Genomic DNA, 25,265 nt, shown 5'->3' with positions numbered 1-25,265 from the left:
TACTCTGTGTAAGCTGGATCCATATTAAAATAACATAGGTGTTAGTATGCAAATTCTATATTAGGTTATGCAACAGCACACTATAATGGTCGCAGTGGTGGGCCCACTGCCCCTGAACTGGCCACTCCCCTTGAACTGGCCACTCCCCCTGAGCTGGCCACTCCCCCAGGCTGGCCACAGCCCCTAGTAGGCAGAGTGTTAGCAGCCCCTGCCTGCTCTCCAGATGTGTTTCCTCCATGACGCCAGAGCCGTTCTCCAGCACTGGGGAGTGTGTTTCTGTTAGCAGCAAACAGCATCTGGACCCAAACTCTCATCACTGCTCTAATGAGCGCCAGTAAAACAGCAAACAACACAAAACCTCTGGAAAGCCTTTATTCATACACACACAAAGCACCTTGTCCTCCTCATTATATATACATTGTGTGTGTGTGTGTGTGTGTGTGTGTGTGTGTGTGTGTGTGTGTGTGTGTGTGTGTGTACATGTGACCACTTGTTCCACTGTCCCAGCACTCTATGACAGCAGTAAGAACATCCAGCCGTTTGTGTGTATCCTGCTGAATCAGTGAGGAGTCAGTGTGACTTCCACTGGCTTCTGCCCAAACACTGCTGCACACATCTCTACAGCACATAGTGGACAAAGACAACGCTGACACCATTCTCACACACACACACACACACACACACAGGCCTCTGTCTGAAACACACACACACTGTGACAAAAACACAAACCCGCACCCTCTTACACAAGAACAACAACAGGACGAAGCATGTGAACACATTCCAGCCATTCTTCTTCTCTTCGTCTCTCCATCTCTCCCTGTGGGGGGGTGTCATCCCACAAACAGGAACCTGTACTCACATCCTGTATGCACACGTACGTATTGAAGGTCTGGTCACAAAGACAGCAAAACAAAACAATAACACACTCACTCGCACGCTCCGATGCACCCACACACCCACCACACACACACACACACACACACACACACACACACACACACACACACAACCGTGTTGTGTCATGAATCTTACGCAGTGCTGTCTGCTGTTAGCGAGTGGCCCGTGAACGTTACGTCAAACTTCAAACTCATCACACAGTCTCAGCTGCAGGGTGGGACGGTCTCTTATCAGAGGCATCGACAGGTTGTGTGTCCCTGACACGCCTTTGTGCGCCTGCTTTTACACAACCGGAGGAATGTGTACAGTCCCGGCACAGCCCTCCTCCCCTCCGCCCCTCCTCCCCTCCATCCTTCTGCTGCATCTCCTCTCATCCCTCGCTCCTCTCCGTGGTTCAGTGGTGGAGGTATAAACAACACCGAACAAACGAGGTCAGCCTTGTCATCCAATGCTGCCGGTTGCCATGGACGCTCAGGTGCTTTGTGGGCACATTTCATGTGTGTGTGTGTGTGTGTGTGTGTGTGTGTGTGTGTGTGTGTGTGTGTGTGTGTGTGTTCTGAGCGCACACATTAAATGTGCAACATATGTAAAAAGCATCAGGGACAGACTTAAGGAGTTTCTATTAATCAGAAATATGAATGCGAGTACAATCCCACACAAAGAACGGGGGGGGGGGGGTGTTCAAAAGGGAAAACCAGACCAGTATCACAGAGAAACCACCAAAATAAGGAAGTCACACATAATACCCCAATGTCGATGACAGAGCGATCTCTATTTCTCACGCACACACGCGCTTTGACGAACTGTTCTCACGACTGGCATATTTGTGCTGAAACGGCCCGTTTACGTTTTGGGGTGATTTTACACACCCGAGAACTAACGTGCACGTTGCCGTGTCAATACCCAACGGTGCGCGGTGCGCTACCACACACACGTATGTCGGCTGGCGTTTGGTGACGGTACGCGGCTGCAGGACATTCCTGCGTGCCGATGAGAACGTTCACAGCCCGGTGGCAGTCATGACTCACCAGTTCCACACACACACACACACACACACACACACACACACACACACACACACACACACACACACACACACACACTCCTGGGGCAACGAACGCCGCGTCGGGACGGTTGCTCACCAGCCCAGCACGTTGCGGTTTTATTGTTCTGTCTAGTTCTTCCGCGGCGCGGAGGCCGTTATACACTACACCTTTGTACACGCGGAGGAGTGAAAATAAAATATAATCAAGTAACGAAAAGGTGTGATGTGCGGGGGCGCGCACTAACAGTTCACTAAACCGGCTCTGCGAAACTTGCCAAATTGTCTCTGTTGCACTGAATTCTTGTTTTGTTCAAAGATTAACTGACTTTAGTACAAAAAGTTGAAAGACAAGACGCTGACTTGTTTTTTTTTCTTTTTTTTTGTCTTGTCTATTCAGATTTTGAGCATGTTTCCTAGACCCGTATGGTGATGTGTACTCGAGTGTGCACAGCGCCTGTGCCGCGTGCGCGCGGAGCTGCTTGTGTCAATAGTGAGGCGCAGATGTTTGTAGAGCGCGAGCCGCGTGTCACTGTTCGAACTCTTTGATTCGCAGCAGCACAGAGACTCCACTGTGCGCGCGAGCCGCCACTCAGCACGGGACTCGGTGGAAAGAATGCGGCTTCCTAAAGCGACTGACCGGCTATACACCAAACCTCGGGTCCACGGTGTCAAAAAGAGGTTTTTTACAGGTATGGACATCGCCGATTAATTCTATATACAACTATCATGTTATCTATATAACTAACGCTGATGGGTACAAAAATGTTGAAATGAGAAACAACATGTGTGCTCGCGTGTGCGTGCGTGCGTTCGTGTGTGTGTGCGTGTGTGTTACTGATGCTCATTCTGAGATCTCATTACTTATTAACGACATTCTTTAACACCCAAACAGCGGCCACGTCCATGCCAACGGCGACAAAGGAAACATAACGGGCAGCAGAATCGAAAGCTCGGAAACTGTAAGGTCCTACCTGGGTGGAACATACTTTGGAAATAAAAGATGACCAGCACAAAAGATCCCAAACAAGTGGCCAGCACCATTCGGCAAATCCTGCTCATCCTCATTAGTTCAAGTAACGTCTGTTTCATGGCTGGCCGAGACGGAGAGAGGCGCGAGAGCGAAGCAGCCCGCCGAGCCCGGTACAGCGGTCGGAGCCGGTCTGTATTGATGCTGATGCTGGCTCGCCCAGCCACCGCTTACGCCCGAGCCTGAGCTCAAAGCCGTCCCCGGAGCGTACTATCTCCTCCTCCGTGTCAAACTGCAGGGGACGTGGCCGGTGGAGAGCAGCACCACCCCTCTCGCAGCTCGCACAATGAGCGCGCCCATGCCGCACGTGGGCAGCGCTCGACTGCAACAGTACAAGGCGACGTCACTAAGTATGATACCTACTGCTGCGCGCGCTCTTCACGTTTTAGAGAAATGGTCATTTCCAAACCGGTGTGGTTGGGGGACAATTCGCCTTCTCGCATCACGAGCGAGCGACCGGGGTCGCAGCCTGTGGGCAGGTTCATTGGATGCAAAGGGGATGAACTTAGTGCGCATCTTCCGAGGTGACGTTACTGTAACTTAACCCAATACCAAAGGGTTAACCGAATACCAAAGTCCGTTTAAAAACGAAGAAATTATATATAAAGGTATAATTGTGCGTGTACGTGAGACTAAGATTCTTCTGGTCATCTGAAACCGAAGATCAAGCTATGACAATAAGATGTCCTTTAGATATTCAGTGTTTGCTGGAATGTTGGACATTCTTTACAGATTAATAATATGTTTGTTAATACTGCACTTCTCTGCTGAGGTCAAAATGCTCTCCACCTGCTGGTCAAATTAATGGTCAAAAAAGGAAATCGGAGAGATGCCTTCTTATTTAAATGGTAACTTCTCAGGTTAGACACGTTCAAATCATAGAAGTTGCGAAACCGTTTCCTTTTTCGCTCACGCATCACGTGCCTTCTCAGAATGGAGCGGTGAAGCAATCTTCATAACTGAGGGACCTGTCACTGTACCTGTGAGACGCTGCAGTCCCCTCGGGCCATTGGTGTGCCCTACGTAGAGCATTTCAGGGCCAAAGGGGTAGGAGCAAAAGTCACACATCAAATACAGGAGGCCAACATGCAGGAATCAAACTGCGCAGCCGGGATCTGCCCTCACTGCATAGGTTGCTGTGATTGTTCTGATTGCGCAGGGTGGGGTGGTGTCTAAAGTTTATGAATATTTAAATTAAAATAAAATGTATGCCTACCAGCTTTCTGGAGAAAAAGAAGCACAACCTCAATGCTGCATAAGAGATCCTTCTCAACTGAACGCTTTTGCCCACAGCCTCTGATTTAGCGCCCTCCTGTGGCCATCTAAACACATAGCATGGTAGCGCCATACCACAAATGGTAGCGGCACACCAGTCACAACAAGCCAATCAAGCTATACAGAGCAGTGAAATTGACATGAACTATACAACTATAGAAACAGAAGGTATAGCATTAAACAATGTGTGCTTGGCTGAGAGTATAGATGTTTTAGGATGGTTTGGCTATTGTATTAAAAAACAAATTTCATGACCCTTACCCATACACTCTGCAGTGTTTCATTTAATTAAGGGCTAAGGGCCATTTAATCATCACCCTTGGCCTCGGGTTCTAGTGATATAAAAAGGTTCAGAATTCAGAAGTGACTATGCAGGCTCACTACGCTGAAAAGTGCTACTTCATATCTGTGCCCTGGCAAACGTGTGCACACTGGAGATTCTGTAATTATGTGGTGTGCTCGTGTGTGGCATTTTCACTTTGCTGAAGAGCAAAAGAAAAACAGAGACATCTCTGTGGAGGTGGACTGCAGAGGGCAGAGAGGGACCACTGAACTGTGTGTGTGTGTGTGTGTGTGTGTGTGTGTGTGTGTGTGTGTGTGTGTGTGTGTGTGTGTGTGTGTGTGTGCGTGCGTGGAGGAGTGTTGGAGGAGAGTTTTAATGAGCACATGAGAGAAATCATCTTTGTTATCTTTATTGCTAATATGGTGCCTTTCTGGTATCTGACATTGAACACAGTAAAATTAATCACTGCACCTAGAGGTCACTGTAGCCTTCACAATTATAATCAGCTGTCTAATATGCAAACCACAACCATTATAAGTTAGTATAATATAAAATAAAGATAAACATCTGTATGACATAAGGTAGCAATCACATATTAATGACACCATAAAGCCGCTCATACACATAAACTTGAAAATGGTGCATTTGTCATTTATTTAACATCTGTACTTGCCTTGAATTTTCAAGACTGATTTAAAGTAAATATATTGAAGAGTATTTTGATCCAGTTAATGCCCGCATGAAGGAAACAACTGAGTGATTCTGAGTAAGGAACAGCACAGTGGAGTGTCCATCATGTCTGGTATGAACTTGCAGGCTGAGTTTTGACTGGTTCTAGGACCGCATGTTGGCTTTCACTGGAAATTGCATAGATTATCCTCCTGCTACCTGTACATGGTGCAATTTTTGCATTAAAGTTAACTGCATTTTATAGGGTAAGTCAAAGACAGCCCTGTGTTTTTATCACAAGGAGATGTCATCACAAACACAGACACAAACATCATTCACGGTGCTTAGGGTTTCTTTGACACTTTGCAATCTGTCCTAGCAAGAGTTACAACAGCAAAAATAATAAAACACCAATATCTAAATTCCTAAAGCTGTGCACTTTATTTATACAACAAATGGAAACTGAAGCAATGTGACAAGAAATGTCTGGCTCTGCAAAACTCGATGCCTGGTGTAAAGTCTAATGAATTTATAACTTCACTAAAATTAATGAAAAAACAACCTGTTTTGAGGCAAATTATAGCACTAAAATGAATGGGCAAAAATGTCACTTTCTCATTTCTTTTTCCATGTATCTGTATAAATTCCAACACAACACTAGGATGATATACTTATGTGCAATATGTGTATGTTCAGGATGTTTTATTTCTTTACACAAAGTCAATGATGCTAGCATATCCCAATGGGGTGGCAAACATAGTAGCACCAGAGAAGATTGCTTCACTGTGATCCAGATCATGGAAAACAGCAGCTTCTGTGGTTGCACTGGGATAGAGCCCCATAGCCCGACTCTGAACATATGAGACGGGGGAGAGAAACAGAAAAGACGTGGGAATATTCTTATACTCACTCGGCTGTTCCAAAGAGCTTTTTCATTACCATAAATTCAATTTATATGATAATTAATATTAAAAATATGTTTTTTTGCAATTTGCCTAATGCTTAGCTAACTCATTCAAAATGAAACAACTTTAAGCAAGAAGGAGAGAGCAGTGATAGGATTGCAGAAAGAGAAAAAATGCAAATGTCTCAAGGAAGAGCTGAATGGAGTGAAATATTGTAGAAAGATAAAAAATATATATATAAAGAGACAGGAACCATATAGTGTCACTAAAGTTACTCTACCTAAGGTCACTACCTAAGGTCACCCAGCTGTAGTGGGGAGTTTGTTGGCTCCATGCTCAGGTACTGCCTTACCAGGGCCAGGACTGCAGATCTGCGTGTGCACAAGCATATACATGTACATACACTCACACAGAGCATTAATATGAAGACAACAAGTGTTCATAAATTGCTACTCTGACAACAAAAATGCAACGATTGTTTGCTGACAGAAAATGAGCCAATCCCTTACTCTGTAATCCCAATCCCATAACAGCTGAGTGGCAATCCAGGAAGCTGATTCTAACTACTGTAAATGCACACTTCATGTTACTCAACCAGATCATATGCGTGAGAATTTGCAGATTCCATCAGATATAAACCTTGGGCCACTAAACAAAGGAACTGTGGCAACAACTACTGAACTACTGAAACACAGGGAATGGATCTATCGAAATATATGCTATTACACAGGGCTTTAAATAGAAAATAAACACCGAAGCCGTCACTTGACCGAGTAGACACTAGACACGCCAGTACAGTGTCGTTCTCTATCAACACAAAGGCTTCTGCTCAACAGCACCGCCACAGTGGCGACCAGGTGACACGACAACACAGACTTCTAACGCATTGAATCAAATACAGAGGGCACAGTAGAACTTGAAATGCAACATTTTTTTGGATTACACAAAAACACAATAAAGTTCCGTATTTATACACAGCTGATGAAGGACCTCTGTTCGAAACCCCCTGTTTCGTTGTGTACTTCATTGCAATTACAGAATATATTCAGAACGGTTCCAAATTAGTTGCGCGAACCGGAACGGAATTTGTTCCTCTTTGGTGGTGGAAAAGGGATATAAAGACCCAGCCGTCAGAGAAACGTAATCTAATATAACCTGGAACATAACCTACTTAATGGATAGTGATCCCAGTGCCTGTAGATTATTTGTCCAGTAGTCATATTCATATATATTTCATATTTTATGTTTGGAGTCTATTCCCCGGATTTGTAGCCTGTTGTAGGCAGAGAAACACTGACGGGGGACATACAGTATACTGGCTATAGTTTCCCGCATTTGGCTGTGACTATTGGTATATATTTCCTTATATAAGTAAAGATGTCATTAAAAATAATAAAAGCTGTGAATATCATCTGATCCATCAGAGATACGAGCTTTATCGTCCCCACGTTTTCCACCTAGTGGGTAAAGGAGGCGGTGCAGTGCGGACATGCAGCTTCGCGCTGGGACTGGTTCTTTCGCAGCCATTTTCTGTCCAACCACACGGCCGTTTGGAGAAGGTAACCAACCAGGGCTTCATTGCAGGTTTGTATCTGGCTCCGGCCAATGATTGCTAACCGATTTCTCGTTAGCTCGAATGAAAATGTCCGTCTCCGACTTGATTTTTTACTTGTTGTCTATCTGAATGAGCGATTGAAAGCAGGAAGTATCGAGAAAAATGGTTAATTACACACAAGTTGTGATTGAGGTCTGGGGCGGACACAAGGCCCATACTGAACCCCGAGCGGAGGATTTCTTTGTTGGACATCAGCTAGCTGCCTAGCTAGCTCGCGTACGTTTTCTAGTCTAAAGACGTGGGCAGCTATCTCGACTAAAATTCGCTTTCCCCATCAAAATGCCACCGCTATATGGCCAAAGGATGATCTCAACTCGCCCAGCGAAGTCGCGCACCGCTGGTATGTAGTAGCGTCGTGTAAGCTAAGCTAGCTAACTAGCAGTCTTCTTGACCGTTAGCTAGCTAACTAGCGGTCTTAACCGTTCAGCTAACCGTTCACCGGCGCTCGCGACGACCTCGCGCGAGCTCTCGAGCGGCTGTTGTGCTGGTTAGCTTAGCCTGCTCAAAAAAACCCCGCCACACTGTAAAAATAAAACGAATAAACGACGTCCGGTCAGTTATAACTATAGTGAGCACACGGTTTATGGTGTAACTCGAGTTATGTGTTGTTGAGCTACTGCCTACGTTATGTTTGGAAAATAAATATATGTCCTGTTGTAAGTTTTCGTATCGGCTAGGTTTCTAATTGAGCTGGCCAGCCCGTTAGCTAGCTACTGTAGCTTATCTAGCTAGCGGCGGCTGTGCAGAAATAGGCGTGTTGTCTGATAACGTTATTCCTAGCTAGCTACCTATATGTCGAACGCAGTTTTCAATAATGTAATGTTAATTATTAACTAAATGTAACTAGTGGAGCATTATGTGCCGTATTAGACCTTATTCTTTATGGAGTTGCGCTAACTTTTTCTTTTTCAGCTAGATGGACGGAGACAGTACCACCACCGATACCTCACAGTTGGGTATAACGGGAGACTATATGGCAGGAGGCCACTATGTTTTGCAAACTCAAGAAGGTAAGAGAAACATTAAAGTTGGCTAACATGTACTCCTGATCTGGCAAGCTGTAAGCAAGAGGGACCTTTCAAATTGATGTGACTTGTATGTTTTCTCTTTCTAGATGATGGTGAAGAAAGTCTTCATGACCATGAGGATGGAAATGGTTCAAAAGACAATCTGAGAGAGCAAGATATATATCTGCCTATTGCAAATGTAGCTCGCATCATGAAAAATGCCATTCCCCAGACTGGAAAGGTATGTCTCTGCCACTCAGTCATTTAGGCACATGCATCATAAATGTATTAAAATCATTAAATGAAAAAAATGTTTTTACTTACAGATAGCAAAAGATGCAAAGGAATGTGTACAAGAGTGTGTAAGCGAGTTCATCAGTTTCATCACATCTGAAGCCAGTGAGCGATGTCATCAGGAAAAACGTAAGACCATCAATGGGGAGGACATTCTGTTTGCCATGTCCACACTTGGCTTTGACATGTATGTGGAACCTCTCAAGCTCTACCTGCAGAAGTTCAGAGAGGTACGGTTTACATATACGTGTGTGTGTGTGTGTGTGTGTGTGTGTGTGTGTGTGTGTGTGTCCGCCTGCCTGCCCACTGAGGTCTCTATGGAGTAGATATAATGGACGATATCTGGTTTCCTAGGCAATGAAGGGTGAGAAAGGCATTACAACGGTGGCAGTTTCAGAAGGTCTGGGTGAGGAACTTACAGATGACAGTTTCAGTAAGTCACAAACATTCTTACTTGTTTGGCCAATCCTGCCTGAAATGCATTTTAAGGCATAATGCATCATTGAGATTAATTTCTTGTAGTTTTGGCTGTCTTGGAGCATTTACATTGTGAATGGAGTCATTAGTGCTTATGGGCATGTCAGGCTGATTACTGGTGTCCTTTTCCTGCAGCAAACCCGTTACCTGCAGGGCTGATCACAGCTGATGGTCAACAGCAGAATGTCATGGTGTACACAACCTCATACCAACAGGTGAGCTCCGATAACAGGATATCCTCACCTGTGTTTTATTGATGCTTGCATTTTGAACTACACCTGTGTTGGCGGGAGAGTCATACCTTTAGTTTATTAATAATTTACTTAGATTTTGCTAGATTATGATTATGTTGGAATAATTTACTTAGCTAAACATCTGAAAACTAATAATGTTTATATCTGAAAAATGAAAACGTACCATAATAACATTTATTAAATAAATTGATCTAGCAAAGTAAGATCTAGAAATACAAACTTCTAAATCATGGCCATTCCTACTAAAAATAAATGTAAAATACGTTTTTACTTTTTTTTTTTTTTAAGTAAAAGATAAAATACAAGACTTTTAACACTAACATTCCTAACTCAAGAATGCTGCCTTGATTCACAAAGGTTGTGATTAACTTGGAGAACAAATTAATCATACATTTCTGTTTTTCTTTAGATCCCTGGTGTTCAGCAAATCCAGTTCTCATGACCTGATTCATCTCCAGACCATGAGGTCTCTGACCTGATAAAGGACAAATTGGTCTCTTGCCTTATAAGGCTTTACAGGCAGTTTTGGATGATGGTGGATTAGGAGAGCAGGGGAAAGAGGAACCTGCTGGTAGAGCTTGAATTTGTACATTTGCTTAGCGATGTCTGTAATTCTTGAAGTAATCATTTGTTACAGTTATAATATGTATTCATTTTAAGTAGTCTCTGGCATCTGAAAGACTGCACTTAATTTTCCACCCTTATATTTGTTAGAAGTTTTTAAAGTGGGTGGGAGGGGGGGGGCATGGAGGAATTACTACATGTACACAATAAAGGGATTCTCGTTTAATTTCTGTTTGAATTATGTAAGTTAAATAATTTAATGTCCGTTGTCAATTTTGTGTTGATTCTTAGAATAAAATTGTGCTGTAGCTTGAATGACCAGGAGACACCCAAAGACACTTTAACCTTTTTATTGTTTTGATAAATGAATGCACCCAACACGTAGTGGAACAAAGTCACAGGTTGTCTGAATAAAAATGTGCTTGAAAATCTGTTCTTGGCAGACATTTGCAGGCAAGCATTGTATGTTTGATCAAGGCAAAGTGGACAAACCATGATTTTTTTGAGCTTACTGTACATTAGTAATTTAATGTAAACACATAATGGTCCATTTAAGATTTTTATTCTAAAAGGGGAAAAAAACAACTTTACAAATGGTTACAGACTTTAACCATAGAAAAAAACCGCATCATAACAGATTAAATGTGATTAAAAGTCAGGAGACCTGCACACAAAAAAATAAAACATTAATTATATTTAATGAAAATTATCTTCCTCTTACTATCAAGAATCTAAAACATTTTTAAAAAAGCATAAAACACTTAACGTTTATGGTCTGAGGTGCAAAAATATCTACAAATTTGATCTGGCATGTGTATTAGGTTTTCTGGGATGATTACCAAACTAAAGCAGGCAGCTCACTAACCCTTAGCAGGATGAAAGGGTTAGTCTGCTCAAAGTGGTCTCAAGAACCCATAATACTTCAAATTAGCTGCATGTGATCTGCTATAAGGCACAAATTTCCCATATCAGGTTAGATCAGCAAAAAAAAAATGGAGTTTGCACTTATTACTGCACATCAAGCAACAATATGAGAAATCTAAACTCAAATGTGCTGTCTGTATCCTGGTTGGGGAGAAACCCCAATACTAATAAAAGGTTTAGGAACAAGCACCAGTCTAGATCAACTATACTAACTTGTGGAAAAACAAAGTAACATATTCCTATGTACAATAATTAATACACTAGAAAAATAAGTTAGGAAATTTACATTTACAATGAATATAAACCAGAGGTCAGAGGTGCACTAAGTTCGTAAATCGTATTGTTTTCTTGACAGCTACAGTTGAACAAGGAAAACCAAGTCAGTAACATTTAGAGACTAAATGTGCTTGTACAGCCTTTTGAGGAGCAGTGTGTAGAGTAAGAGTTTAGTCATTAGTAACACTGGGTTCAGCCTCTGTAAAGCCGGAGTCTGGTTGTGACACTGATGATTTGAGTTTACTGGCATCTGTGGGGCAACAAATACAACAAGTTAAGAATGGATTTGTTTGAAGAAGAAAAAAAAAAGTACTATTTTACAAAAGCAAGCTTGTTAACCACAATGCTGACCACCAATCTAGAACACTGCTTTATTTTAAAAGTTATTCTCCACGCCACTGAAAGATGCCCCTCATCATAAGGAGTCTCTGTCTTTTCTCACCCACACACCCCCACGTACCTTGTAGCCAGCGGATCTGCGTGGCGGGGCCGTAACCCTGCTCGTTCTTGGCAGCGATGCGGAAGACGACGGCGGGCCGGGCCGAGCAGTCGATGTGTGCGTTGCTCAGGTGTGTGCTGCTGACGGTGCAGGAGGTCTTGGTGCCGCGGTATATGCGTATGAAGCCGAGGTCCCCGGGCTTCTCCGTGCTGCTTCCTTTGGTCTTCCTCACTGCCAGGTACATGGAATATTCCAGAATCTTCCCTGACGGAGAGGTGGGTGGCTCCCAGGTGATGTGCACTGTGTCAGAAGCCTGAACAATCAGCAGGTACGATCAGTGAAGGGAGACGATTCTCTCCTTACTTTAAATGAAAGACATTTAGAGGAATCCTATTCATTATGTGTAAAGGAAATGTTTAAAGCAGATGAACAAATCTGAGATTTCTGGAGAGAATGTGAGACCTTGGTGATTTTGACAGCAGAAGGTGCTCCAGGGAATCCAAGCTGGCAGGTCTTAAACTCACTGACTGGACTGAAGTCTCCTTGGCCACAGCTGTTCAGACCCGCCACCCTGAAGCGATAGGAGACACCAGACGCCAGCTCTTGCTTCTCACACCCTTCGAAACTATGAGTTCCTGGCATCTTCCACTAAAGAGAGAGATTTAACAGTGCATTATATGGCTATAATGGAGATTAGCATTAAAAATAACAATGGTTTTACAGTTCCATAAGTTTACAGACGGTATTTATTTCAGGATTGCAGTGTGATGCACACTGACCTCACTGTCATGAGAGTTTCGGTTGGCGATGGTAGAAGCCACACCATCAGAGGGTAAATAGTAGTGTGTAATCTCAGAGAAGAGCGTTTTAAATATACCCACATCGAACCATGTGGGGTCTTCACAGCTCTCAGGCTGCAGGGAATGGGACCCATAATCAATAATTAATTATTACAAACATGAATACGCTCACATGCAGACGGGCACGCACGCACACAGAGCAAACTTGTACCTGCTGAGAAGGGCAGTCTTGTTCTGTGGATGAAAGAAAATAACCGGTTTATTAGTGATAGCAAGGTAACCTAAGCCTTGAAGAGAAGGCATGCCATGTTCTCTGCTTTGCAGGAAGAGCGTTTACCTTGCTGGGACACCTCATTCTGCTCCTGTGCTGACCCATGTCTCACTGGGTCAATGGGCTGGCCATTTACTGCAGATACTAGGATATATACAGGGGTATACATCACACACACACACACAAATACACACGAGCTGTAGAACAAGAGGAACTTAAGGAAGGCAAAGAAACGCAGCAGTGGCTCACCAGACTCAGCTGCACAGACATCAGTGTCTCCTCGTTTCAGCTCCTCTGTGGAGCAGATGTCTTCTCTGCACTCACCTACCACACCCTCAGCCACAAGTCTCTCCTGTAGGCCACAGAAGGCTTCCTGAGAAACCCGCTTCCTTACTGGAGATGCTACGCACACACAGTGTTACTGCAGAGTGTGTCTGTCAGTCGCAGTGCTCTGAACAGGCTCTAATTGTGGAGCCTACTGTCTTTAAAACACTTTATCCATGGTTAGATAATCTTGTTAAATTTACACATCATCATATATATATATATATATATATATATATAAAATATTTGCACCTTTTCTTCATAGCAGTTCTAGCATGCATGTCTTATTATGGAGTTCTGACCTGTAGTGATGTGCTATCTGCGGTTCCTGTGTCTCGTGCTGTCTCAGATTCTGGAGGGAAGAAACATCTAGAATTAACGTTGTCAAGGAACTGCCGTTTGCTTCAGTGTTCCTCTGCAGAAAAGATTTTGTACTTTAACACCAGATGCTAAACCAATGCCTTGAAAATGAAAGTCCTATGAGACTACATTTACATTTTGTTGAAAGGAAATTCTGTTTTCATTAGGAAACACTATTTTCATATTCAGTTCAACACCTGCAATACATACCTGACTGAACAAGCTCCTGTAGATGCTCCACTTCCTGTCCCATACTGGGGGGCGGAGCTGACGTGGGCAAGGCCAGAGAGGGAGTGACAGGCTGCAGCTGAAGTAAGTAGCATTCGGCGGCAGGTAGGGGGCGCCAGGCCACATGAAGCATATTGATTGTGGACTTGACCAAAAACACAGCGGCTGGGGCAGATGGCTTCTCTATACACACAGAAAAGAGGGCTCTTAAAAAAAATGTCACTTTTATGGTGAATGCATTGCTGTTGTCACTATAACTACAGCATAACCATGTTGAATTCCAATCAATCAATCAATCAAAAATAATTATCTTGGGCCACCAGCTCAATGTACTCTTGCTATATTTCACCTGTTTCCAGGTACCACAGGTCTTTGCAGCACACTTGGTAGTTCCAGTTCTTCCTGTAGCCGTCACGGCCACTCCAGACGTATAGCCGGGTGCCGATGGTCACAGCGCAGTGGCCGGCTCGAGCTTTGGGCCAGCGACTGCTTCTCTCCTCATCCACGCCCACGGCCTGCAGGGCCCAGCCCGTCTGCTGCAGATCCTCGGGGTTCAGATTGCTCCACGCCATGGTGTCTTAACGAGGCAAAGGGTTATAGATCACCGTACATCAATAGTCAAGCAGCGTAACCACTGGTACACCACATTCAACAGCAACAAAAATAATTCAAAAGCATTTTGAGAGCTTTGCACTCATTCAACCTGGAAAGGGATCCGAAGCTCCTACCCAGGTTTAGTATCGCCATCGAGTTCGTGCAGATCCACTCGGGTCCTAAAGCGTTCGTTTTGCCATCCGAGTCCTCGGCAGGGACCCAGCCCCCAAACACATACATCCTACATGCAGGGGGACAGAGGCAGTTTAACTATAGTGCTCCACAGCTCTCCATTCTTCTCTTTCACACAAACACACAGTACAGCACTGAAGCACACCAGACTATTCTGTGCTGTGCTTTAACGCACCTTCATAAGCAGGGTAAAAAAAAACAAAAGCACAAATGTAAAAGGTTTTCATTACTGGTTTCCAATCACATTCGAGGAATGAAGGCTTCTCTGTAATGGGCAGGCACCTGTGGTCTGAGGTAACGACCATGTCATTGTCTCTGAAATAGATGAAGACAACAGCCGTTAGAGGTCACACAGGGTGAAAGAGGACACACACACACACACACACACACACACACACACACACACACACACACACACAGCTACTGTAGATGGCCTTGGTAACCCTAACCAATAACACAGTGAGGTGAGTGGCAGCTTTATCAGTAGTCTCCCCTGACGTGAGATGGTGGGGGTGTGGCTGGTCGAGGCTGCAGTATGACGCTTCTCAGCCCACGGTCAGAGGTCCCTCGTTTAAAGCTTACCAAAGTCCAGCTGCCACAGGTCTGCAAGCCTCTGTCCACACATGCCTCCGAAAACGTACAGCTTTGGGGAGCTGCCGGCCCCTCCTCCGTACACCACACAGGTGTGGGACTCGCGGGGACACGGCCCCCCACCTTTCGTTTCAGGGATGTTCCAGCCCTTCACCCCCGACTGCGACTGCAACTCCAGTTCATAGAAGTCGCCCAAGTACCTACAGGATGCAGAGTGTGGACGCAGGAGAAATGAGATAAGTGCACGTTCACCCAGGAATTAACCTGTAGCTTATGAAACTGTAATAAACACAGAGTCAGGCCAAAGCCCTGATTCTACACTCGCCTCGGCACGTTGCCATTCGGGTCCTCGCTGTCGTTGGCCAGCCCTCCAAACAGGTAGCACTTATTGGCATGGAGACTGAAACTGTGCCCCAGACGAGGGCAAGGAGGCAAAGCGTTCTTTGGTGGACGGGGCTTTAACTTCTTCCACAACCAACGACTTGCCTAAAGGATAACAAGCCAGAAGCACACGTTTCTTATAAACAAACAGATTAGATGAGATAAACAGTTCCATTGCTTAATTAAAGCTGCACAGCAACTACCCGCCGTGGCGCGCGTCCTAACCTGCAGCTCATAGAGGCTGTTGCTGTACTTGCCGAACTCCACCATCCCTCCAAACACAAGGATGCGCGTGCCCTCGCACGCGAAGCCGTGCGCGGCGCAGCCGGGGGGGATGTCCCCTCTGACCGCGGGCAGGAACCACTGTCTGGACACTACAAGCACACGAGACGGGAGTGAGGGGAGCACGCGCGGGGGGACCACGGGCCCGCCATGTTCCCGCTGCTTCTGGCTACCTAGCAACCGGCTAACAGTTCCAGCTCTGTGGTCAAGTCATCCAAACCGGCCAAAACGGCGAAATAACGGCCAACAAATCGAGCTGGCTAACCAAATTAACTACAATTATGATTTAAAAGATGGGTTAACGTTTGCGGGTCAACGTTGTCCAGATAACTAGCCAACTAAGTGCCGTTAAGCGGCTAGGCGAGACGCGGCGTATTTTACCCGTGTTATAAACATGCAGCTCCTCAGATATCCCTTCGTTTCCACCTCCAAACACTACGATTAACTCCCGGATCGCCGCGGCTCGGTGTCCGTGTCTTGCTCGAGGAATCGGGCCAGTAAAAGACTGGACCCGCTTCCACAAAGGACACTCAATGGCCATTACAGAGTGTGTCCATGCGAGAAGTGGGGGTGACTGGTTTTATTTTGCTCTCTTACGTCCGGCAAATCTACAGTGCCGAGACAAATGGCCCTCCGTTTCTTTCAGGACAACTTTGTTAAGGTTCTGTGTGTTGTCACCGGTTAAGTGCCTCAAGTCCTGTCTGAGAAATGTCTGAAAGATATCAAGACGTCTAAGGGGAAGAGTTGGGAGTAGTTGAACTCGGAATTGAAATTGCACGTTTTATTGACTTATTCGCTCACCGGCGATATAGCGCCCCCCTGTGGCTGGTTGCTTTAACGCGTCCGTATTGAGATGAATGTGTTCCCGGAACGCTGAAATAAGTCTGCCTGAGAAAGCTTATGGGAAAATACTTTTTTAATACATTTAATTCTTGCGTTGCTAATCATTACATTCATATTATTTTACTAAAGACTAGTTACAACTAGCCAAATTAAGCTAAATGTGCTAGGTTATTGCCCTTAACTGCAATATAATCTATAGACTAATAAATGTTTGTAAATCTCTTTGCTAATAATCATCAGTATAAAATACATTAAGTACGCAAAGTACCGTATTAAGTTCAAATGGTTTGTTAAAATGAATTTAACAGCTCGTCGTGTAATATTTGATGTCTACACAAGAGGTCAGCAGAACCACGCATAGTGTGTATTTCTGTTACTGCGTGAACGGACTCAGTTTCTCCAGTGAAGATGCATGTTACTCCAAATACACTCCGAGTTGCCAGTTACATCTTATGTCATCTGTTGTCATATGTCATCTGTTACTTAAGTAACAGAACTACACACATATGTCACAGACCCTCATACTTATTTTCTGCCACAACCGACCCCTGGTTTAAAAAAATTCCATGTGCGCACATTTTTACACCCACACTTAGCAAATGACAACATTTTGCTCAAATTATTCACACATTCCTATTGAGTAACAGATGGCCCCCACTTGAAAAATAAATCATAAACACTAGCAATAACTGAGTGATTAAGTGGTTCAGCATATTGTCAACGGTTCAAGGGGCAAATTCATGGATTAACTGTCAGGTTTGATTGAACATTTTAAAGACCATTTGTAAACTGTAAATATAATCTGTTGCAACTGAGAAACACAAAAAGTATTTTATTTTATCTGTTTCAGCACTATTATGCTCGCAATGTGCAGTCTGTGCTGTGTGAGTCTGCTCCAAGTCTGTCCAGTCAATGTGTGATACACTTCCTGTCTATATAACCCAGTTTTCATTTGGGTGTGTGCATAAGTAGAAGTTAGGAAGTCTAATGTGTTTATAGTTTTGTGCAGGTGGTTAACTTTTTAGACACATTAGCACATTCTGAAATAGAGGTTTGTATATTTAAAAAGGGCACGTAAGCAATGGAAAAAATGGAGAAATGGAAAAAAACTTGTCAGTAATTGTTTAAAATGAGGTTATTTTCTCTTGTGAAAGGCGTTGAAGCGCGGGGATTGCTCCACTGTTAACAGGTCTTTGACATCCCTTGGCAAAACTGATGGAGTCAACACGCTTACATGATGTTCACCAGACTTTTCAACTTTGTAGCAAATAAACAAATCAAATATATGACACAAAACAATTTTTGTTTAGTAGATGAACATTCTAATTTTGTGAAACATGCATCAAACAAATAAATACAATTAAATTAATAGCACAATTTTCTCCAGATCATGTAGAAGAATAAATAATAATTCAATCACTCAAAACAAAATAAATCACAATTAGTTGTTTTTGGACCTACTCTGGCTTTTATGTTGGCCTGAAGTCTTCACTAATGAAAAACAATATTCTACATCAAGCTGGTTCAAGTTTTCTCGAATAGCAGTTGACAGATCGGCTTTGCAGGATAGAGCAATGTCTTGGGCCAAGTTTTTAAATTTCCGCCATAAATTTTCAGTGGTATTGAGATCCAGCCTGTTTGCTGGCCATGTCATTAAGTTGATATGCCTTTTCTTAAGAAAATTTTTTTGCTATGTAAAAAAGTATTTGCTATGACACAAGATGCAATATCATCTTGAAAATTATGATGAACATCATCACCAATCCTATTTTCTATTAATATAAATAGAAAACGTACAGATTTCGCATTGCATTGAGTGTTGACTGCTGACTTTCCCAGATCTTTACAGGATAATTTCCTTGGCCAATATTGATTTATGATTCATCACTAAATATCTGTTTAGGCATTAGCGCCGGTTTTCAATTGGCTTTTCTCTATGTAAATCCAATTTTATTCAGCTGATTTCTTACACATCTGTCAGAAACATTGATTCCTGTTCCTGCCTATTTGTTTTTTATTCGTGCATGTTACTTTTTTCAAGGCATTTTGCTTTGAGCTTTGACATATTATTTATAACCTTCCCATTATGTTTATACTTATACCAAATGTTATGAACATCTTACTAGGAACCACTCTGTGTTGGATTTTCTTCTTTAAGGAGCTTTACAATCATTACAATTGTTTCAGCTCCCTGGATGGTGCCATGTTTTCTTTCAGTTAGCCAAATCCAGCGGATCAATATGGTCCGTAAGCATTTCATCTTAACCGTAGACTAAATGGAAATTTTAGACATGCACCTGTATTTGTTTTAGAAATGCAAATTACAAGGTGATTCTATCTTTTAAATATATTTTTAAAGGTTATCTCCAGAAAGGTAGATTACAAAGGCTGGAATGATGTGAACTGCCATCATGCATATTTAAAAATGTTGCTATGGTTGTTGGGTCTACTATTGCAAATATGCTAATTGTATAAGCGTACTCAGTTAAAGACTTATTAAAGGTTACGGTTACGGCAAGTTTTTTCTTTATTTACTTTTCCTTCCTAACTTAAATAAGATAAAGATTAAATAAAATCAATCCTAATGGAGGCCTGTTTCAAATTTCAGGCCATCGTTTCCTTCCAGTGAATCAAAGTGACAGAGGATGCACACAGCCACCCAGCTCCATTCATAAATAATAGTAGGTCTACGTGCCATTCATAAATAAAAAAGATTTATGTGTCACTGCTGTGTCTGCAGTCGTCAAGAATGAAGTGAATAATGGAGTTGTTTGTGTGTATTTTCTGAATTCAGTCAGTGATCTTTGATAGCATAGTGGGGCCAAACTAAATCCACCGACTAAAATCCATCGTAACCCAAGTTCAGATATACGTTCCCAGAAGCTGGAAGGCTCAATACAGGATGCAGAACACCTGCCCATATGAAATAACGAGCAGGCTACAGACATGAGATGTCTGGAGATAAAACAACAGAGAACAGATGGAGAATAATGCAGGAGTGATTAACGTTGAATGATGAAGTTAAAGGGATAGTGTGGGTGAACTGCTGTCAGCTAGGGGGAAAGTTTTTCCAATTCCAAATCTTAATACTGCAACTACTATGTAAATATTTATGGTTTATTTGAAGCCCAGTTTCATTTCAGATGCAGTTATGTAAAAATTATATATATATATATATATATATATATATATATATATATATATATATATATATATATATATAGACATTTAGATCTCTGCTTTAAAACTTATGAAACACAGGCTAATCGTTTAAATTTCTTTCAATTAAATATTAGAATTTGTTAAGATGTGGTTTCTTTATAGAGGTGGCAATTCTTAGGAAGCTTTTTGTTTTAAGAACCTTGTCATTCTTAATAACCTTGTAATTGGCAGCTCCTCGCCGGCCCTGTTTGGGCCTGAATGTTATCCACATTCTGTAGTTGCTGTAGAGCTCGTTGTCTGGCTTGGGGTCCTAGTCAGAGAAATCCAGCCATAAAGAAGAGACATTTACTTCACGGTAGGCGAAGCCTGAAAACTTCATATTGCTCTCATTTACGTATCTGTACGCAGCTTTCTCCCAGAATAGTTGGACTGTGCAATATTTAGTCTTGTGTAGAATCTCATATGTCAGGTTATATTACAGACGGAAAGACAGACACTATAAATGATTATAGAACAGCATGCAAGCACGGGATTTTGCATTACATTTTCCAGGTCTTCAGAGCTGAATTTGGATAGAATTTCACATCCAAAAATTCATGCAGGTAGCCTCTGAGCCCAGCAAATCATTAGCATCACTATGTTCAGACTTGCTGGCACTTTAATACAGTTTTTAATATCTTTAAGTGCCACATGGCCCTTGCCATTATTAGATCTGTGCACCCATGACGATAGCACAAGACTCCCAGACAAGGAATATACTGTGAGCTGAGCACACGGATCAAGTGTGGAGCTAGACATTACCTGCCAATTGGATTACAAGCCCATAACAAGATGTGAAGATATAAAACATTTTATGTGACCATGATGCCTGGATCTCAGCTGAGCCAGACTCCATGTGATGAGGTTTGTTTGGGGGTACAATAAAAAAAAACGAAGTCTCATCTTCAGTGGATGCAGGAAAGCCATGAGGGGATCTTTAACCCTCCGCTGAAGATGAGAGGGGTTCATGAAAACCCAGAAATCCTGAGACTGACTTTTTACTTCATATCTTAATAAGTGCAGAGCAGTTTCAGAGCCTTTTCTGTTTTTTTTAAGCGTGCCCCTGCTACAGTTTCATGCATAGCATATTTGGTGTGCTCTAGGAAGCGTGTCATGTCGGAGGCTCTGAGTGTATCTCTGGAGAACAGAAGAGACTTCTCCTGTTCCTAAACCATACTGCAGCTTCTTTCCAAGCCTGAACCTAATCTCTACCACAGTCAACCTAATGGAAGTGGGTAGGCACCTCATTTATGATCGTGCTGTTTGGATGTGAGATGAATTGCCACTTTGTAAGAAGTTTCGCTTGCAAGCACTAAACCTGACAGACTAAACCTGACAGACTGACAGTGAATTAATGGAAGGCTTCCAGCAATCCCAGACATGACTAAATAGTAACAAGTGTACACAAAAAATACTTTCCTTAAGTGTTGTTTGTCTTCTTTTAAATGTACTGGAGACTTGCTGGTATTTTAATTCATTTATATTTATATATACTTACTTAGAAGATGTGACAGTAGATTTATTCATTACAAAAGCCATGTCACTTAGGCGGGTGGAATAACACAGCACTGGCAAATGTTTCATTGAATATGCAGAACTTTATTTAAATCATAATATTTACATCAAATATGATCAATGTACCAAGGACCAAGCTTTCTGAGTTCATTATATTACTCTGTTGTAGGCCAAACATTTAGCACATACACTGTACACAGGATGAATTTAGACCTTACCCAGACAAAGCGTACTCTACAGCATAGTAAACAAACTGTGAACTTACACAATCACACAGACACACGCTCACACATACACACACGCACACAGGCATACATGCACACAGACATACATGCACACAGACATGCATACACACAGACATGCATGCACACAGACATTCTTACAATCTCTCAACCAAATGCTTCTTTGCTCTCAGCAGCAATGTAAAAGCTTCATGTTATAATTGTAAACAACTCAAGCTAATGTCAGAAAAAATATGAATAACTCACTGTAGGATACAAATGTCTATTCAAGAAAAATCATCCACAAACAAAGGCATGTAGTCATAAAGAAAGTGCAGTAGCGTTTCAGTGTGGAAGCTCACAGTGAAACAGGAGTCCAACAATAACGTGGTTTTAGTGCGTGTAGTTCTGTAGTTTCTATGGGAACCATGATTGAAGAAGAAGCGTGGTAGTTTCCTTGTGTGTTTGTTTGTTTACTTTCTTCCATTGGCTTGATCATGACACACTGGCATGCAACAACTCAAACAACAGTCTCACACTGCACCGGCACGAGACAATGTCTTGCAAGCCTTCAACACATCACAAAGCAAGCTGAGCTTTATCACAGGCTCATACGTATCTCGGCTGCACTGAGAGCGAGAGAGCTCATAAAATGCATGATGCAGACGTCTGCGGTTTGGTTTAGCTATTTTGCAAATGGAGACATAGCTTGGAAATGATAGCATGATGGGTTATTGGTCCTGACTTTACCAAGTGAACAAAGGAAAAATGCTTGTTAAATCTGGTTAAAGTTCATTACCATAGTTAAATGAGCTGTGGCTATTTATTCCCATCAAGGAAGGCTGTTAAATGAGAACTATGTGTTGAAGCCAAATGCATATACCTATAAAAGTACAATACCACACAGGCCTAAAATGCGTTTTAAAGCAACGAAATGAAACCATGTTTGGAATTACAAGTGACAGATTGAAAAGGCATGGCTTCAAGCCTGTAAACAGTTAAGCGTTTAATTACCTGTATCTAAGACTCTAGCGAGGTAGTATGACTAGATTTTCTCGGACAGTCCAGCGGTGTACACTGACTAGACTTGCTGGATCTTTGGGAATAGTCTAGCACTGCAGACTGACTAGACTTGCGGGAGTTACACGGGTCCTTCCAGGAGTCATTGGTGGTGGTCCGCGCGGCGGGCAGTTTAGTCAGTATGGTGGTTCTCCTGATGCTGCTGTCCGAGTCCTTCCGGATGGTGTGGCGGAGTCTGTGGCAACACGGGAAGCATCGTAAGAAGTCGTGGAGGAGGTGACCGCTAAACAGCATATAGATCCACGGGTTGCAGCAGCTGTTCAGGCTCGCGAGTAGCGCGGACAACGTCACCGCTGTGTTCTCGGAATCTGATTTAAGGAAAGTTGAGAAAATTGAATGAGAGTTCAAAGGGTGAACATGCGCATAAGATTAATGACTGTCTGCCCTAAAACTATGTACCCATTTCTCGAGCGCATTCTCGGGTTCCTACGTACGTTTTGTCCTCAGTGAGAATATCCTAACGACGTTATGTAACCCTACTGCCACTTTCATATCGTGTCATTTGTAAGCGTGTGTTTTGATTCTGCGTGACACCTGCACAGGCTCAAGTACACGTACATAAATCACAAGGGGTTTAATGATCGAATTAATCAAATGAACAGGCTGTTTGCATTTAACTGTGATTTCTGAAGATAATTAATCTTCAGTTAATTCTGGATATTTAGAAGAGTGCTGTATAAAGAACAAGACGAGAAACAGGACATTTCTTGCAGAATGTTTTTCTCTGCGCACGTGAGCCTAAGTTTTCAGAACGCGCTGGTTTTCGAGCGCACAACCCTCCGGATTTGGAGAGAATAGTGTCAACATTCCCCTGAACATCCTGGAGAAATACAAAACGCCTATTACGATATTCATATGGTCATGGGCATAAAAAGATAAAAGTTTAAAGCTTAATTCACATTTCATTTGTATTTACTATTGTGTAAAACAGCAATGACAAAAATAGACTGATACCACAGTGCGTGTTAATAGTGCAATGCTGAATACTTACCAACCCAAGAGAAGTTGTGGTCCCATACAGACCACATTTGCACGATGAAGAACGGAGCCCAGCACACGACGTACGCCAGCACAATAACGAACGTCATTTTCACCGTGCGCAGCTTTGCCCTGGAGATGGTGGTAACGCTGCTGACCGACGCCTTCCCGATCAGATCTTTTTTACCGGCGGTGTTGTGCGGCGTGCCTTTCTTGGTCTTGTACTTAATATTCTTCCAGATGCTGCGACAGATGAATCCATAGCAGATCACGAGCACAATGACCGGGATCAGGAAGATGCCCACCGTTATCCAGGTGATGTAGGCGCGCACGCCCCACGGCTCGATGAAGTGTCCCCAGCAGTCGTACACGTTCGAACCGTTCTGGATCTCGCTGAGGGAGAAAATGAAATACTGGGGAGTGCTAAGCAACAGGCTGCAAAGCCAGGTGGACGCGATCATGATGTAGGCGCGCTCCGTCGGCTGCTGCAGGGTCTTGAGCGGGTGGCATATGGCGATGTAGCGGTCCACCGTCATCATCACCATCATATACGTGGAGGCAAACATACCAAGAACTTGCAGGTGCTTAACGACTCGGCAGAGGAAATCTGGTCCGTAGAAACGGAAGGTGATCTCCCAGCATAGCTGCGGCAACACCTGGAAGAAGGCGACTACCAGGTCCGCGAGGCTCAGGTGCTTGATGAAGAGATGCATGCGCGAGCTCTTCTTGGTATTGTACATAGCCATCAGCACGCTCAGGTTGCCGACCACCGCTACAAGGAAAGTTACGCTCAACACTGTTATCTCGATTTTAGCCACATCTTCGTTACGGCCGAACGGGTCAGCACTGCTATTCGTCGCCAAACTGAGATTACCTGAAGTGCTCATTGTTGGATTCTCCGATACGCTTAAACATGCATGATTTTCGCGTGATAGGGACTCTGCCATGGGGAAGCATATATCCTTGCTTGGTTAAACCATCGATCAAGCGTGGGGATGGTCAAAAGGTATCCCCACCTTGGTTGCACGTGTCTTGGGTAACCTGGAGCGCGCAGAGTACACCTTCGCGTTTGTAGACTGTTAACGAATGCACGTGCCAATCAGACTCGGACAGTGTGTCTGCTGCACTGCTGTGCCTTTCTCTGTAGTCCAACCATTTCTGTCCAGGAGGGCTATCGGACACTCGTCTAAATCCAGCCCTGTCGCACTCTTTAGAAAGGAAAGAGCAAAGTGCCGCCCTCTCCCCCTCTCCCCTCCTCCCTCCTCCCTCCTCTCCTCCCCCAGGAACCCAGAAGAATAAGCGGGAGCATAACACCCTCCAGGGAATCTTTGCAAACCATGACACACATTAGACGCCAAACGCCGACGCCAAATTCGTAATGAATGAAAACAGGACTATTTGAATAAAACAGTAAAACCCTGGAACTATATTTGCAATAACATGTGATTTGAGA

The 25,265-nt window shown here is 43.3% G+C and overlaps 4 protein-coding genes and 1 long non-coding RNA gene across 8 annotated transcripts in view; 1 reads left to right on the top strand and 4 right to left on the bottom strand.

Moving 5' to 3' along the window:
- The window catches only part of chst11 (carbohydrate (chondroitin 4) sulfotransferase 11), a 35,679-nt gene extending 32,421 nt beyond the window's left edge, over positions 1-3,258 (bottom strand). Inside the window, exon 1 of one of the 2 annotated variants that reach the window (XM_077005277.1) lies at positions 2,929-3,258. In XM_077005277.1, coding sequence (XP_076861392.1) covers positions 2,929-3,031 — 103 coding nt within the window. In that variant the 5' untranslated portion in view covers positions 3,032-3,258. Of the gene's footprint in view, positions 1-2,913 lie in introns of both variants that reach the window. The other variant, XM_077005276.1, reaches the window with a different exon arrangement.
- A 1,662-nt stretch (positions 3,259-4,920) lies between these two features.
- Positions 4,921-8,224, bottom strand: LOC143514288 (uncharacterized). 2 transcript variants are annotated; one of them, XR_013130815.1, is made up of 3 exons: positions 6,611-8,224; positions 6,382-6,472; positions 4,921-6,047 (listed from the first exon to the last, which is right to left on the bottom strand). It is a non-coding gene; the product is annotated as an uncharacterized LOC143514288 (long non-coding RNA). The 2 variants fall into 2 exon arrangements; XR_013130816.1 differs by having other exon boundaries at positions 8,035-8,224.
- nfyba (nuclear transcription factor Y, beta a) lies at positions 7,534-10,475 on the top strand. Its single transcript, XM_077005280.1, has 7 exons — positions 7,534-7,685; positions 8,629-8,726; positions 8,831-8,964; positions 9,050-9,247; positions 9,372-9,450; positions 9,630-9,709; positions 10,158-10,475. The coding sequence occupies exons 2-7, from the start codon at positions 8,633-8,635 to the stop codon at positions 10,188-10,190; spliced, it is 618 nt and encodes a 205-aa protein (XP_076861395.1). The 5' UTR covers positions 7,534-7,685; positions 8,629-8,632; the 3' UTR covers positions 10,191-10,475.
- A 171-nt stretch (positions 10,476-10,646) lies between these two features.
- hcfc2 (host cell factor C2) lies at positions 10,647-16,750 on the bottom strand. Its single transcript, XM_077005255.1, has 16 exons — positions 16,356-16,750; positions 15,918-16,066; positions 15,637-15,797; positions 15,303-15,511; positions 14,951-15,035; positions 14,663-14,769; positions 14,284-14,511; positions 13,917-14,117; positions 13,649-13,698; positions 13,272-13,374; positions 13,089-13,166; positions 12,963-12,985; positions 12,731-12,865; positions 12,414-12,599; positions 11,973-12,264; positions 10,647-11,762 (listed from the first exon to the last, which is right to left on the bottom strand). The coding sequence occupies exons 1-16, from the start codon at positions 16,513-16,515 to the stop codon at positions 11,683-11,685; spliced, it is 2,247 nt and encodes a 748-aa protein (XP_076861370.1). The 5' UTR covers positions 16,516-16,750; the 3' UTR covers positions 10,647-11,682.
- Positions 16,751-22,238: 5,488 nt separating this feature from the next.
- avpr1ab (arginine vasopressin receptor 1Ab) lies at positions 22,239-25,023 on the bottom strand. 2 transcript variants are annotated; one of them, XM_077005272.1, is made up of 2 exons: positions 23,826-25,021; positions 22,239-23,142 (listed from the first exon to the last, which is right to left on the bottom strand). In XM_077005272.1, exons 1-2 carry the CDS (start codon positions 24,757-24,759, stop codon positions 22,775-22,777), a joined length of 1,302 nt encoding a protein of 433 aa, XP_076861387.1. In that variant the 5' UTR covers positions 24,760-25,021; the 3' UTR covers positions 22,239-22,774. The 2 variants fall into 2 exon arrangements, with proteins under 2 accessions (XP_076861387.1, XP_076861389.1); XM_077005274.1 differs by having other exon boundaries at positions 22,807-23,009; positions 23,826-25,023.
- Between the last annotated feature and the right edge of the window lie 242 nt (positions 25,024-25,265).

This window comes from Brachyhypopomus gauderio, chromosome 5 (genome assembly GCF_052324685.1).
Source record: "Brachyhypopomus gauderio isolate BG-103 chromosome 5, BGAUD_0.2, whole genome shotgun sequence".
NCBI classification, from domain to species: Eukaryota; Metazoa; Chordata; class Actinopteri; order Gymnotiformes; family Hypopomidae; genus Brachyhypopomus; species Brachyhypopomus gauderio.
Note: the sequence above shows the minus strand (reverse complement) of the source record. Positions and strands in the feature narration are given on the sequence as shown.